At 33.6% G+C, this 14,048-nt stretch overlaps 1 protein-coding gene across 2 annotated transcripts; it reads right to left on the bottom strand.

Moving 5' to 3' along the window:
• Positions 1 to 2,069: 2,069 nt before the first annotated feature.
• LOC143565846 (187-kDa microtubule-associated protein AIR9-like) lies at positions 2,070 to 12,199 on the bottom strand. Of its 2 annotated transcripts, none has more exons than XM_077052699.1 (37): positions 11,290 to 12,199; positions 11,047 to 11,118; positions 10,754 to 10,819; positions 10,225 to 10,296; positions 10,066 to 10,131; positions 9,917 to 9,979; positions 9,776 to 9,841; positions 9,571 to 9,670; positions 8,741 to 8,842; positions 8,227 to 8,459; positions 8,036 to 8,150; positions 7,842 to 7,962; positions 7,580 to 7,755; positions 7,348 to 7,483; positions 7,158 to 7,258; positions 6,982 to 7,029; positions 6,704 to 6,888; positions 6,500 to 6,617; positions 6,301 to 6,428; positions 6,043 to 6,211; positions 5,808 to 5,926; positions 5,517 to 5,685; positions 5,156 to 5,240; positions 4,979 to 5,052; positions 4,769 to 4,891; positions 4,468 to 4,663; positions 4,271 to 4,392; positions 3,976 to 4,183; positions 3,825 to 3,898; positions 3,593 to 3,731; positions 3,324 to 3,502; positions 3,084 to 3,239; positions 2,856 to 2,987; positions 2,686 to 2,744; positions 2,575 to 2,607; positions 2,347 to 2,478; positions 2,070 to 2,247 (listed from the first exon to the last, which is right to left on the bottom strand). In XM_077052699.1, the coding sequence occupies exons 1-37, from the start codon at positions 11,986 to 11,988 to the stop codon at positions 2,071 to 2,073; spliced, it is 5,013 nt and encodes a 1,670-aa protein (XP_076908814.1). In that variant the 5' UTR covers positions 11,989 to 12,199; the 3' UTR covers position 2,070. The 2 variants fall into 2 exon arrangements, with proteins under 2 accessions (XP_076908814.1, XP_076908815.1); XM_077052700.1 differs by having other exon boundaries at positions 4,769 to 4,888; positions 11,290 to 12,198.
• Positions 12,200 to 14,048: the final 1,849 nt, after the last annotated feature.

Raw genomic sequence — 14,048 nt, 5'->3', positions numbered from 1 at the left:
TAACATTTGATGTTAAAAAAAACTAATTACATTAAGAATTGTACCATATAAGAATAAATAAATGTTATAATTATTCAAATTTTAAGCATCTTAAAATGCCTTAAACGTATTATAAATTATAATATAGTATATACATACATATATATATATATATATGCGTGTGTGATCATGTTCAAAAAGAATATCGACTAAAAATTGTAAGAAGTCATGATGAGGCAGCACATGTGTAATGCCCAAATTTTGTAATAAATCGAGTTTATTAAATAAAATTGGGTATTTTGTAGATTGAAGTCAAAGTGTTTATTTAGTAATGTAGGGGTCATTATGTCATTAAGTTGATTATCTATATAAACTCTCACAAAGAAAATCTAGCGTTCTAGCCATTATTCCATCATCTTCGCCATCTAGTAAAGATACCGTAAATATAGAAAGTGCAAGAATCCTAAGATATATATGGATAAATCAAATACTTATTTAAGACTATTCTATCATATATTTTGCATATAATATATCGTCTGTCTGATTGATGGGTTACGTCTAATGAATTTTTTGTTTTTTTTACGGTAAATTACGTTGTTTCTTTTTGTCTAGTGTTTTTGTATATATTTGTTATACTTTGATTACTTAAAAGTTATTTTCATATCGATCGTTGGCAAGGAAAAAGAGTATAAAATACCCATTATAATAAACTCAAACAAGTGCTTGCTCAAGTCACAAACATAATTCAATTTTTCATATTCGTGAAACACGTAAAGAGTTCATACCAAACTTAAACCCAAGTATTGGTATCCGTTCTATTTGTCACTCGGGTTTCGGTAGACGCTCCACAGATATCAGATAAAGAAGGTGAGTCTCCTTCAGTTCGGATCTGTATCCTCGTTTCATCTCTACAGTCACAGAAGCCCGTTAGAGAGTCTACGAGCTCAAAAACCCCTTTAAACACTCTGACGCTCAAATCAAATAATCAAATAATGCCTACTACAAGAAAAAAAAAAGTATACTATTAAGATTGTTATTATGTTTTCATACATAAATAAACTATTTTGAAAAGTGAATATCTATACTATATATAATAGTACATAAGTCATGGGCAAATTAAAACACATACTTTTTAAGTAATTTATAAGTTGTAAAGCATAAGTTACACATTCTATAGCATGTAAGATAGGGGTAAACTTGTCAATTAAAAAAATGCATAGAAATAGTTACAACATTACGCCCTCAACTTTTGTAAATTTAAGAAATATTTACAAATTTGAACCTTCATTTTTACCTATGTATTCCTTTTGATTTTAGTTGTAAACCAATTTCCCACCAACAATTTTCCAACCACCGTTACATTTTCATACGAAATATATTTTTTAAAAAAATTGCACCATAAAAATGAACATTTTATTGTCTTTAATTTAGGTATGGTATTGCTATAGTTTTTTTCAATTAAAAAAATTAACACGTTACGTATGGGCGTTCACAATTCGGTTTTAACGGTTTCTAAGTTAAACCATGAGCCAAACCATTGGTTCAATTTTTTTATTATTGAAAACCGTGACTAAACCATTGAAAATTTAAACTGAATCATTACTAACGATTTGGTTTCACGCATTGAGTTTCAATAAGTTTACAGCCCTGTCCGGTTTTATATGGCCGATTTTCGTTATAAACCGTAAACCAAACCATTTGCTATGATTTAAACATTAGAAACCGGCTGACTAAAAGTGGTGATTGATTTAAACGTTTTCACTGTTTCAAACGAACCTTGAACATCTATAATTGTTACATGATTACTAAGATTTTTGTATCCCACCGCATTGCGCAGGCACCTTTCTAGTATATAGATAAAGTAAAATTGTTTTAAATAAATAATTTAAATCACTTATTTTTATAAATTGATAGAAAATAAGCATCCATCAAAACCAAACCACACAAGCAAATACATATAACACATGTATTCCAAAAAAACATACATCCAACATCGATAACTGGACATATATATACTTTTTTTTTCTTTTTCCAATGGGATATTTATCAAGAAACCGAAGGCAATAAATGTTCAAAGATTTGATCACTTGATCATGAATCAATCTTGAGGAGGGAATTGAGTGATGTGCTGTTAAACTTTTGAGCAAACCCACGAATCACTAGCACAATCACGTCTCTTAAGTGTCGGGTCTGAACCATTAAGTCTACTTCATTATCACTGTCCACAACAATCCGCAGCCGGTGTTGATCATTACCAAAAATCTCCACCTACACAAGTTCATTACATAAAAGAAATAGTTTATAACTTTAGAAACATGAAACCTAATAATTTACGCTACTACAAAAACGTTGAATGAAATCACATACATGGAATGGAGGGGTATAGCTTCCACGAATCTCGGTTGTCGGGAATGAAGTTTTGGAACCGGGTTTCACAACTTTAACTCGTTTTCTATTAACTTCCAGTATTCTTCGTTCTAGACCACCCACCCCAGAAACCTTTAAAGTAATAAATAGAAATAGAAGTTAGGATAATTGTAAAATGACAATTTTACCCCTTCACCGTCCATTATGTGTGTTAATGAATATTATAACCTTCTTTGAGGATTTGTCTTTGACACATAAAGCCTGGTAAAATGGCAAACACGTTATGACTTTATAAAGTACGAGTTTTTTTTTAAATAAATGAGGATTAAAGAATTCAACCTCAAACTTAACAGAACCAAGATCAATCTTCTGCTTTACTTCTTTAAGAACATCAGGTTCTGCAAATTAATACAATGAGATGAACAAAATCAGAAATTAAATAGAAACTTGAATTTATATTTGAAAAAAAATTGTAATCAAGTTCAAGAGAAATAATAATATTGGCTTACCGACAATTATTGGTTCTGTGGAAGCAGAAACTGGATGGCCCTCAACCCCGTCTTCTCTTATGGGAGTATAAATAGCAACCAAACGGTAGCCCACGTCATCAACATTTGCTTCATACATCCTTCCTGTCTCTCCTGCAAGAGAACAAATATTTTTAAAAAGGATATAGAATAATAGAATAAAATTAAAAATTTACTACCCATTTAAAGAAAATGAAAGTTAGAAGATACCTGGAATAGAAATTAGATCCGGGCTGCCAACCATTGATCTCAGCCATTGGATTTTACTCGTACCTTCCTTTCCTCCACTATAATTACCGCGAACTGAGTATAAATTATTATGATACCCCTTGCCTTCAATTTCCATCTTTTCTATTTTAGGAATTCCTAAAAGAATAAAAACAATATATTTATTCAGAAATCTGATCCCAGGAGATAATGTGAATATATAAAGAGAAATTTCTAGAATACCTGGAGAAACAGGGGTAACTACGTAATACGCCGGTTCACTAGATCTTCCAAATGCGTCTATTACAATGCACTCGCATTTGAAACAACAACCAATGTCGTTAAATTGAAGCTTATATGAGCAAGAACATTGTGATTGGATTGGCTCGAACTGTTCGCCTCCCGTTTCAGAACAAATATACCTGTTATTTAACATATGATGATAAAATAAACACCCTTTATTGCAAAAACAAAATAATAAAGCATAAAGAAAAAACAACCGAAAAACATACCACTGGTATCTGACATGTTTCTTGTACTTTTGCCAAACGTTTTGTTGAGCATCGCTTTTTGGGATAACTTCAATAGCAGTTAGTACTTCCCCCTCAACTGCCTTACCAGTAAGTGCAAGCATCTCAATTCTTGGAAGCTCTGAATGCCAATTTAATTATTAAAAAAAAGATAAAATACCAAAATAACTTAATAAAATACAGATAAAATACAGAAATAGCTTAAAAAAGGTACCTGGGAATATGACATCAGTTGGCTCAGACAACTTCAGCTCTCCAACAACTGAATCAGAACGAACGGGTGTATACCTTCAAAATGCACAAAACAGTTAATAAATACATGCACAAGTATTAAGAGTGGTCATAAACAAAGATGGATTAAATACCCAAACAATAATCTGCAATTGTAATCTGCATCTGTAACTTCATATGTTTTAGAGTTAGTATCATTAATAGGAACAGTTGTTCCCTCCACATCTTTTCTAAACCAACTAAAGATGCTTGATCCTTCACGACCACCAAAGTATTCTCCTTCACCAAAATAACTGCTTAATGACAACGCCTTCACACTAACTTTGGAAACTACAGGAAAACCTGCCAGAATATTTGGCATGAATATTTAAATAATTAATATCCATAAGTAGACATTATGCAAATACACGCTCACGAACATTAGTCTACCTGGAGCCACTGGATTGTTGCAAATTGACACCACGGGTTGACCAGATTTTCCATCAGCACAAGTCGGGACCCAATACAATGCCAAATAAGCACCCACATCTTCCAATGAGGGAGTGTATGTTCTGCCATGATATCAAAATAAACCAAATAAATAATAATTAATATTTATTATTTTAAACCACATTCACAAAACTTACAAAGTTTTCCCGCATGTAGTTACATCTTCACAAGAATCTGAGATATCCAAGAGAGCAGATGCATCAATCTTGGAGAGACATCTGTACCAAATATACTTTCCATCCCCTTCTTGTCCGCCAAAGTATGTTTTAAGAGGAATTACAGTTTCGTCCTCACAGCAATCCGGGATTACAAGTTCCACACCAATAGGGTCAGCTGTCAATCCATTGACAGGTATTATAAAAAAAATTATAGTAACATTGTCCACAATCAATTTGTGATTAAACATACTTGTATGCAATTCAAAATGAACCTACTCACCTGGAATGATTGGGCCAGATACAATACTCTTTGGGCTCCCTTTAAGCCCATCTTCACGCACAGGCGTATAAACAAGCTCCATGCATCCTCCCACATCTTCTAAAGTCAAATCTAGATGCTCTGCTATAATTGTATATTACTTGTTAAGCAAATAATTAGGGAAACCAACTGTACTATAAAGTTATGTACAAAAATTATTTAAAGCCTCACCACCAGAATGTAGTTTCTCCTTGCAACCATTATCCTTCACTCTAAACCATTCAAAGAAGCAATCTCCTTTCGCCCTAGAAGAAATAAAGTACATATTTTGATATTTAGATATGTATTCTTATGATATGATCTTCCTACCCTGAATATCTTTAGCAAAAAAAGAAAACTTGGTGTTACCCTCCACTATAAGATGCAGTAAAGGTTAAATGCCCTCCTTCGACCAATGACCCATCAAACTCGAGTGACTGGCAAGTCGGTGGCCCTAATGAACAGAACATTCAGAACTTTTATAACAGTTGTTTGACTGTAATCATGTCATCATCAAAGAAACATAAGCATGCAGGTCTAAACTAAATTGTGTTGTTTGATGTGCTAGGTTTGTCTGAGACTCTGAGTAGTTTCTTAATGTCTTGAAAAGGTTCTGAATATGCTGCTAATAAAAGTTTTGGTTATTTCTTGTTCAAGATTGTTCAATAGTAATTATTCGTTGATTTTTAAGGTTTTGTACAAAAATAAATACAAAAGATTCTGCAGATACCTGGAGATATAGGTCCAATCTGTTCAGATAACACAATAGGCCCACGGGCCAGATCCTTTCTCACAGGTTCACATGAAACAGATATAAAATAGCCAATATCATCGGCTGAAAGCATGTATGATGAGATGGCAGCATCTGCAACTTCCTTTTGTATGCCATCCGAGCTTGTCTACGCATAGAATTAACGTGACAATAATACAAACTTTAAACAACTTACAACAAAACCATATAAAAGAAACTGTTAACAAACAACAAATACAAGCTTTATATGCCAAATTATAAAAAAATTACCCTGAACCAACGGAAAACAGAGTTTCCCTCTTCACCACCCCAATATTGTTTGTTAATACATAATGTTGTGCCTTCAACTGCGGTCCCAACCACTTGTAGAGAAAGCAATCTTGGGCTTCCTGATAAAAATTAATTATGAGAAAAACCAACATTATAATTAAATTCCAAAGTACTCACACATACATAATAGTATTTTTACAACATAAACATACTACAAATGTGAAATTATTATTACCTGGCTGAATACGTTCTTGGCCCATGCAAGTTCTTGATTCCCCCATAATCCCATCATCACGTAAGGGAGTACATCTAAATGAGATAAATTTACCAATAGCATCTTTAGTGACATTATACTGAAGACAACCCGAAACCTCAGGTATCAAAATACCAGAGTCGGTTTCAACCTGCAAATAGCCATGCAATATAAATGGCAAAGATACAGTGATGATAAATAATATGATATAAAATTTTGAATATAGAAAATTAGAAATACCTCATGAAGATACCAGTTGTAGATACTCTTTCCCTCATGACCTCCTATGTACCCATAAGATGCTGTCAGTATACCACCTTCAGTGTAGTCGCCAGTTATGGATAAGAAATTTAAATTTGGAGGAAGAGCTGCAAAGATTTTATTGTGTTTAAGAACCATTTGCTACCAAACATATTTAAAAATTTTCAAATTAACGCACTTTCAACTGCTCTATCTGATATAATGTACCCCGGTTCACCAGATTCACCATCGGTGTGCACAGGAATGAATTTGGCAACAATGTAGTATCCCACAGCTCCTAAAGGTATGCGAAATGCCTGGCATGAACACAAATAACCTTTTAACAAGAATCGTGTGTTAACAAAATGTATTAAGGATAATCATATATGCTTAGACAACCAACCTTGGCCAATTTGGAAGTGCTCACTGCTTCAAGACCATTTTCACCGTCAAGAATTGAGGAATATGTTTTGAACCATTGAACTCTGCTAGATCCTTCTGTAGCTCCAGTTACATTACCGGTTACAGTAATCTTACTTCCCTCCTTTAAATCACCAATTATCTTCAGATTCGTTATTTTTGGTGGAGCTGAAATTTTTAGTAAGAAAAAAACAAAGGCATGGATGAATCAAATGGTTCTTGCAAATCTTTCAAAACATAATATCTAGGTAGTAAAAGTACCTCGCTTGACTATTGGCGACAATGCTGAGGTAGATTTCCCTTCCTGGCCTGTAAGTTTGATAAATTATTGCAATAAAGATTAATAATCAAGCTTGAAAATGACAGTATAGTTAAATAATATGTAGTTAAAGTAGCTTATAACTATTTTAATTTACAAAAAGATAGAGTAGCCTAACCCTGCAAATTTACAGGAAAATATACAAAAGCCAACCGCAAACCAACGTCTTCCTTAGACAAATTATACTCAGTAGTGCCGGTTAGCACCAAAACAAAGTCTCTGCCAATATAACATAATTGCAGAAGATAAAACACATGATAAGATAATTATCCTAATAGAAATAATAATAGTTGGAAAAAGGTGCAAACCCTGTATCTTTATTCTCACGCAACCATTCAAATTTGCTTGGTCCTTCTTTTCCACCAAAGTACGCACCTAAGCCTCTAATAGTATTTCCTTCAACAATATCTCCAATTATTTGGACATTATTAACTGACGGTGGAGCTGCCAATAAAAAAACAGTTAGAAATAATTAATTATGTGTATGTATTCCATCAAAATGCTTCATGATAATCAATTAAAAAACAATAGGGAACACACCAGGTTTTATATAATCCGTGATTGCATATTGAGGTTCTCCTTTGGTTCCTTCTTCTGTTACAGGAGTGTACATGTAAACCAGACATGAATCAACATCTTCTAGAGTCAATTGATATTCCTCATTTTCTGCACCAACAATCACCACTGGACTGCTATTCCATCTTCTCCTTAACCAACTGAAAATTAAAATGTAGTAATGAGTTTCGTAACAAAAACAAAAGGAAAAAAAAACAATTTTACTGCAGTCTATGAAAATGATCACCTTGAAATGCCTTTTGCTGGGGTCCCGCCACACCATGCAACCTCTGGGTGGCCTGTAATTATATTTCCCTCCACCAATTCTCCACTCACATCAAGCTTTAGAACCTTTGGGCATCCGGTCCCTATGCAAAAAGTTAAATATTAAAGATCAAATTTAGTCTAACTAAATATATTTGATATGTGAGGAATATGTACCTTGAGACACGGGTGAAGATATAGCAAAAATAGAGGGATATTTAGTATCTCCCAGTACAGGTGTACACTCAACCCTTAAAAACTTGCCTACGTCATCATGTTTTGGCCAATATACCTTGCAAATAATCAACTCATAAGATGAAATATAGTTGCATATACAAACATTAATGATAAGCAAAAGCACATGTTACCTCAGCAGTTGCATCTGGAACTGGGGTGAAGTTTGAAAGAGTTGTGCTTCCAATGAACCATTGATAATTCAAGACTAAATCTGAATTTTCGGTTATGGTTTTATCTTTGGTGAAAATGAAGTGGCAGTTACAAGCATCTTCTTCAAATGGTTGGTCAACTGAGGCTTCCATCAGCATGTAACCAGGAGGAAAATGGTCTTTCCATTGTTCGACCAAGAAATTAAAAGTTGACTCTGGTCAATTAGTACACATATTATTATTAGATTAAGGCGAATTTCATTCAAATGATTAAAAATACTTTAATAAAAGAAGACAGCCATCAAAGAGCATAAATAAATGTTGAGTTGTCGATTAATCAGATAATAAAGATTATGTCTGCCTCCCAACAAATGTGACTTTCAAGCTGATTTTGTTGACATAAATATAAATAATTCAACCTCCAAAAGGGTAATAAAAATTTGAATATTTCATTACTGGCATCATTAAACAAGGAAATAAAAATTGTATAGCTCACCTGGAGCTTGTTTAGAGCTGCAAAACTCCCAACCTCCTGCAATGCAAACTGCTGTATGTGCAGGGTAATGTTTTGCAATTGCAATTTCTTTAGGAGAAAGATCTAGCAAAAGTGCATTGCAAATGCATGTTAGAGAACAATTGATAGAAACTTTATAAGTTTGTATACAAATTAAATTCAACTTTTCTATAAAACACATGATGCCAAATTAAGCTGAATATGATAGGTAAAATGGTACCGCGACTTTCAGCAATGCTCAAATAATGGCAAAAAAAACTTCAAATACATCAAGAGAACAATATATAACATACAACAAAGAACAAACAAGCAAACGTACCCAGTAAATCCCACAAACAGCAAAAGCTATTGGTAGGTCTGGGGAGGGTGTGATGTAGGCAGACCTTACCTCTATCCATGAGGATAGAGAGGCTGCTTCCAAAGAGACCCTCGGCTCCAGAGAACAATACATAACGTAAAATTGTATAAAGAATAAATACTAGTACACATATAAGCAATATAAAATAGAGATTTATCAGATTGCATGTTACGCTACATTGAAGAACCGGGCATGTGTTAACTAAAACAATCATCAGAAAATATTAAGTAATGCAGTAAATAACTACCAGGGTGAATATACTTGTGCTTTATAATAGACAATCATCAGGTTGTAAACACAACTTAAAAATACTGTAAACTCTAACCAAGCAGTTATGAGGTTGCCCACATATTTCAATTAATAAGATTGGGATGAGAATCAGAATAAATTATATAAACAATGAAAATAAATATAAAATTTACACAAAAATTTAATATTAGAAAGATCATTATACCTCTATCATTGAACTTCTTCAGGCTTGGGCCAACAAGCAATATAGAAGCTGCTTCTATATGTGCCATCTCAAGTATAGGATTCTCCTCTAACCGTAAATGCTGCACCATATAGAAATAGCAAGTACATCAGATAAACCTACATTCAGATGGACCTCAAATTCTTTCAGTCTACACATATGGATGTGAAATATAAACTGAGCTTACCTCAAGTGATGGTAAGCATGGAAAGCCCTTCAGTGTTGATACTTTATTCTTGCTAGCAGCCAACACCTGTATTGAGCCAAAAGGTCAAAGATAACATAAACAAAAACACATACAAAAATCTAATAAGAAATAAAAAAGAACCTGTAATCGTGGCTGGCTTGCCATTGAAAGAGACTTTAACTTATTTTGTGCAACCGATAGGAACTGTAACAAGAAAAGAAATTTACAAGCACATGAAATGTTGGCAAAACAAACTTTGATATAATAAGAGCATGGACCAAATGCTATACCTCCAAATTTGGAAGTGCGGGAAGAGTCTTAAGTGATGTGATTTGATTCCCAGCAAGGTAAAGTTGCTACATGAGTTTAAAGAGAAAATTATATTGCTAATTTAAAACCGTTCGTTACTTATGATCATTTAGGAGACAAATTAAATGTGAAGAAGTAACCTGCAAGGATTTACAGGCTTCAAGTGGTTCAAACCCAGGCTCTTTGAAATCATTAAAGCTCAAATCAAGAACCTATAAATAGGACATAACAGTCATTTAAATTTACCAAGCTTAAGGGAAGCCTTAGACAACAGCAATACTCAAGCTTAAGGGAAGCCTTTAACCTATGAAGATTTTCAGTGACTCCAACGTTCTCATATGACTTCTATGTTAGTTTTTATATTTTGAGAAATTATTTTGATGCATTTCAGATCAAAATCGATGAATAATTAAGGTGTTCAGACACAGTGTCACACCAGTTCAGGTGCAAGTGCAACTCAGTCCAGTCATATTTATAAATTTAGCACGACTCAAATTTGAACTATCGATATGTAACATTTATAGAAGATTTTCATGAAATATAGAGTTTTAAATACTTATGATCAAATACATAAACTGGAAAATGTATAAATGAACTTATCAAACAGAAATCAACCAGATCAAGCATCCTAATTGTTTAGCTGGCTCAAAGGAAAATTCATGAACAGACCTTCACCCGGTTCAGTATTTCAATGCCTTCTAATGATGATAGCAGGTTGTCTCTGAGATAAACAAACTGTCACAAAAGAGCATCAGTTGACATTTCTCATTATCATCATAGTATAGTAACTGAAGGAACATGTTTGCATAGAGAATAAATAAACACTCAGCAAAAAGTCTTAAACGTAAAATGCACCAAGCATAAAATATTATCATCTTATTGCATAAAAGTAATTAACGATTCACGAACAGATAATGAACATAATAACAACGGTAACAATCATACTGTACATATCAGCTTACCTCCAAATTAGGGGACAAGTTGAGACCATTAGCTTTTAGACTACGGATTCTGTGACCCCTAAGATCCAACCTCTGACATCACAAGAGAAAAAGGTGACATCAGCATGACAACAAAAATTTTAATAAAAACAGGGGAATAGAAAGTAAAACTTTGAATTCAAAGATGTTTTTCGTGTATATAAAAAGCAAAAAGCTAAATAAACTACTAAATAGAAGATGTGATTATTAGAAGCAAATTTTTACCACATCATCACCAGCTTTGGTCTCAACTTGTGGAAGCATGATCAAACGAGAAACCCTAAATGTAGGAGTTACTGCTTTCCTCAGGCTCGATGCAGTTGACATTCGTTCTCGGGAAGATGACAAAGATCCGGATCTTGATCCACTAGAAGCTGCTGTTGAAGAAGAAGAGAGGTTTGACTTAGACTTCCTCTCTGTGCTGCTCTCAATGTTGTCAACAGATGTTGTAGGACCTCTTGATGATGAAGACGATTTGATATTACTGCTCACAGTTCTTGTAGTTCTAACAGCAGGAGAAGAAGGACTCGAAGCTTTTCCAGCTGGCGAAGGCAGTGAACTCCTACGGGGTGGCTCAGGAAGAGACCGCCTTAATGGTTCTTTTGTGGCTGAACTAACACTGCTAGTCTGTTTTTTAACGGAAGCTTGTTTTTCTTGTGAACTCCCAGTGCTATTCCTTCTAATTGCAGGAACATCAATAGAAGTAGTAACACCATGATTTATGGTTGGTTTTCTTGGATTCAGTTTGACTACATTAGAAACAGTCTTGGGTTCGGTCCTCTTTCGGGTGGGTCCAGTACTAGACCCAGATGACTTCAAAGATGATGAAACGGTTGGTTTAGTAACACTTCTTGTTGTTGCTTTGACATCTTCAGGAGTCGAGACCTTGTCTAAAGATCCCTCTTTCTCTTCCATTTCACTCATGAAGTAACAAACTTGACACCACCGGTGCCAATTTGGTCAAAATCAGTCGCCTGCTGGTCAAGAAGATATGAAATGAACAACAAGATACAGTCATAAGTCTTTCACTTTGTAAAGATCATATGAAAATGAAGCTTTTTGGGACAGTCGGAGTACACATTGCAAGTAAGAACACAATTTACCGACCTATGCCAAGTCATAAAAAAACATGTAAACTGTAAAGGAAAATGTGGTTAGATAACCATGTATCTAATAGGCATTGGGAGCAAAAATTGCAAGTAAAAACACAATTAATATGCATAAGAAGTAAAAAACGACAGCTAATCAGTATTATGAACATAAACAATGATCTATAACCTACAGGCAGACGGCAGTTATGTCTAAGTTAAAATAAACATCCATCTACGAAAAAATGATGCTAGTTCTTGAGCAAACACAGATAAGAATAATGTGAATACAATACTTGCTAAACTAGAGGGGCTGTGTGAGTGCAAATAGAGTGCATATACATAAAATGTAAAAAGTTACAACAGTTATCACTACAATGAACATAAACCACAATCTAGAAGTTAATCATGCTAATTCCTGGCCAGAAAAGCCTAAAGGGACAGTGCGAGTATAAATCGCAACTAAAACACAATTCGTATTCATAAAAAGTCAAAAACTACAACAGTTACCCCTACAAATCCACGATTAACATAAACTCATGACAAAAATTAAACTAGTTCTTGAGCAACATTATGCAGGTTTGATAGCTACACCTATTGTTCCAGAACTAGCACAAATTACAAGTAAAAAACCAACATGCATATGCATAAACCATTAAAATGTAACAGATGACAGCATAAACCACTACCAGTAACATAAACACCAATCCATCCCCAAACTTATGCTAGTTTTAATATAAGTAGGTTTAAATTAACAAATACCTATAAACTGCAGGCAAACACATAAAACATCAAAAATTACAACAGTTACCCCTAAAATTCATAACAAAAGTTATGCTAATACTCAAGCAACATTATGCATGTTTGATACCTATACCTGGTGACTAAAAAAACAGCATGCGTATGCATACACCATTAAAATGTAGCAAATCACAAGAATAAACTAATCCATCCCCAAACTTATGCTAATTGTAGGTTAAATTTACGAATACCTAAGTAAACACGCGAATCGTAAACGTAATTAGTAAGCAATTAGAGTAATTATTATTATTATTATTATTATTATTATTATTATTATTATTATTATTATTACCACTAGTAGAGTGAAGGCATAGAAGGATCCGTGACGACGAAAACTAAGCGAATGTGTGTTGATAGTTGCGTGTAGCAGAATGTAGTCAGAACAGATCTGGTGAAGCTCGGTGATTACAGTTGAGCAGACATTTGAAGAAGATAAATTAGGGCTAATAATAATAATAATTCTGGGATTAAATTGAAAAAGAGTTAAGTGAAAGTGATGTGTGGTCTGCAGGGGGAAAGAAAGTAGCCAAATTTTCCAACAAGCTTCTTTTCGCGCCTATCATTATTATTATTATTATTAATTTTGTTTTTGTCTTTAAACTAATGGCTTTTATATTACATGTATGTTTTAATTTTAATTTAATAATTGGGTGTCTATTATTAGCAAATAAACAATTGGAGGTAGATATGCATCGTGGATATTCATCTGACTTATTTGTAGGAAAGAAGCTTGAGTTTTTTCAATTGAGATTCAGATTCGATCTCCGCTTACGTTGTTTTTGTGGATGTTGTCACTTAAATATTTGAGCTAGATTTTGTAAGCTTGATAATTTAGGAATCTCGAGTCCACCCAGTTTTTGGCAATGTTTTAAAAACCCGTTTTTTACTCATACCGGATTAAACTAAAAAATGGTAAAACCAGGTTATACCGAGAGGTTTTTAATAGTTTATATTATAATTACCTATAAATGCAACTTGAACTCCAAAAATAACTCAAAAGTAAATGGTTCCATAATAAAAAATAATCCAAAGTTAATCGATATTAAAAAAAATAATACAAAAGCACTCATTTAAAAAAAATAATCCTAAAGTTTA

This window comes from Bidens hawaiensis, unplaced genomic scaffold, assembly GCF_021521415.1.
Source record: "Bidens hawaiensis isolate Kalapana, Puna unplaced genomic scaffold, B.hawaiensis_p1.1 tig00022546_1, whole genome shotgun sequence".
NCBI classification, from domain to species: domain Eukaryota; kingdom Viridiplantae; phylum Streptophyta; class Magnoliopsida; order Asterales; family Asteraceae; genus Bidens; species Bidens hawaiensis.
Note: the sequence above shows the minus strand (reverse complement) of the source record. Positions and strands in the feature narration are given on the sequence as shown.

What these genes read in the sequence shown, in the direction of transcription:
- LOC143565846 (XM_077052699.1), bottom strand. Translation starts at nt 11,988, where the DNA reads ATGAGTGAAATGGAAGAGAAAGAGGGATCTTTAGACAAGGTCTCGACT. An exon ending in TTTTCCTGTAAATTTGCAGG is followed by an intron (nt 7,030 to 7,157) that starts GTTAGGCTACTC and finishes TCAAACTTACAG; the next exon opens with GCCAGGAAGGGAAATCTACC. An exon ending in CTGTTTTCCGTTGGTTCAGG is followed by an intron (nt 5,686 to 5,807) that starts GTAATTTTTTTA and finishes TTCTATGCGTAG; the next exon opens with ACAAGCTCGGATGGCATACA.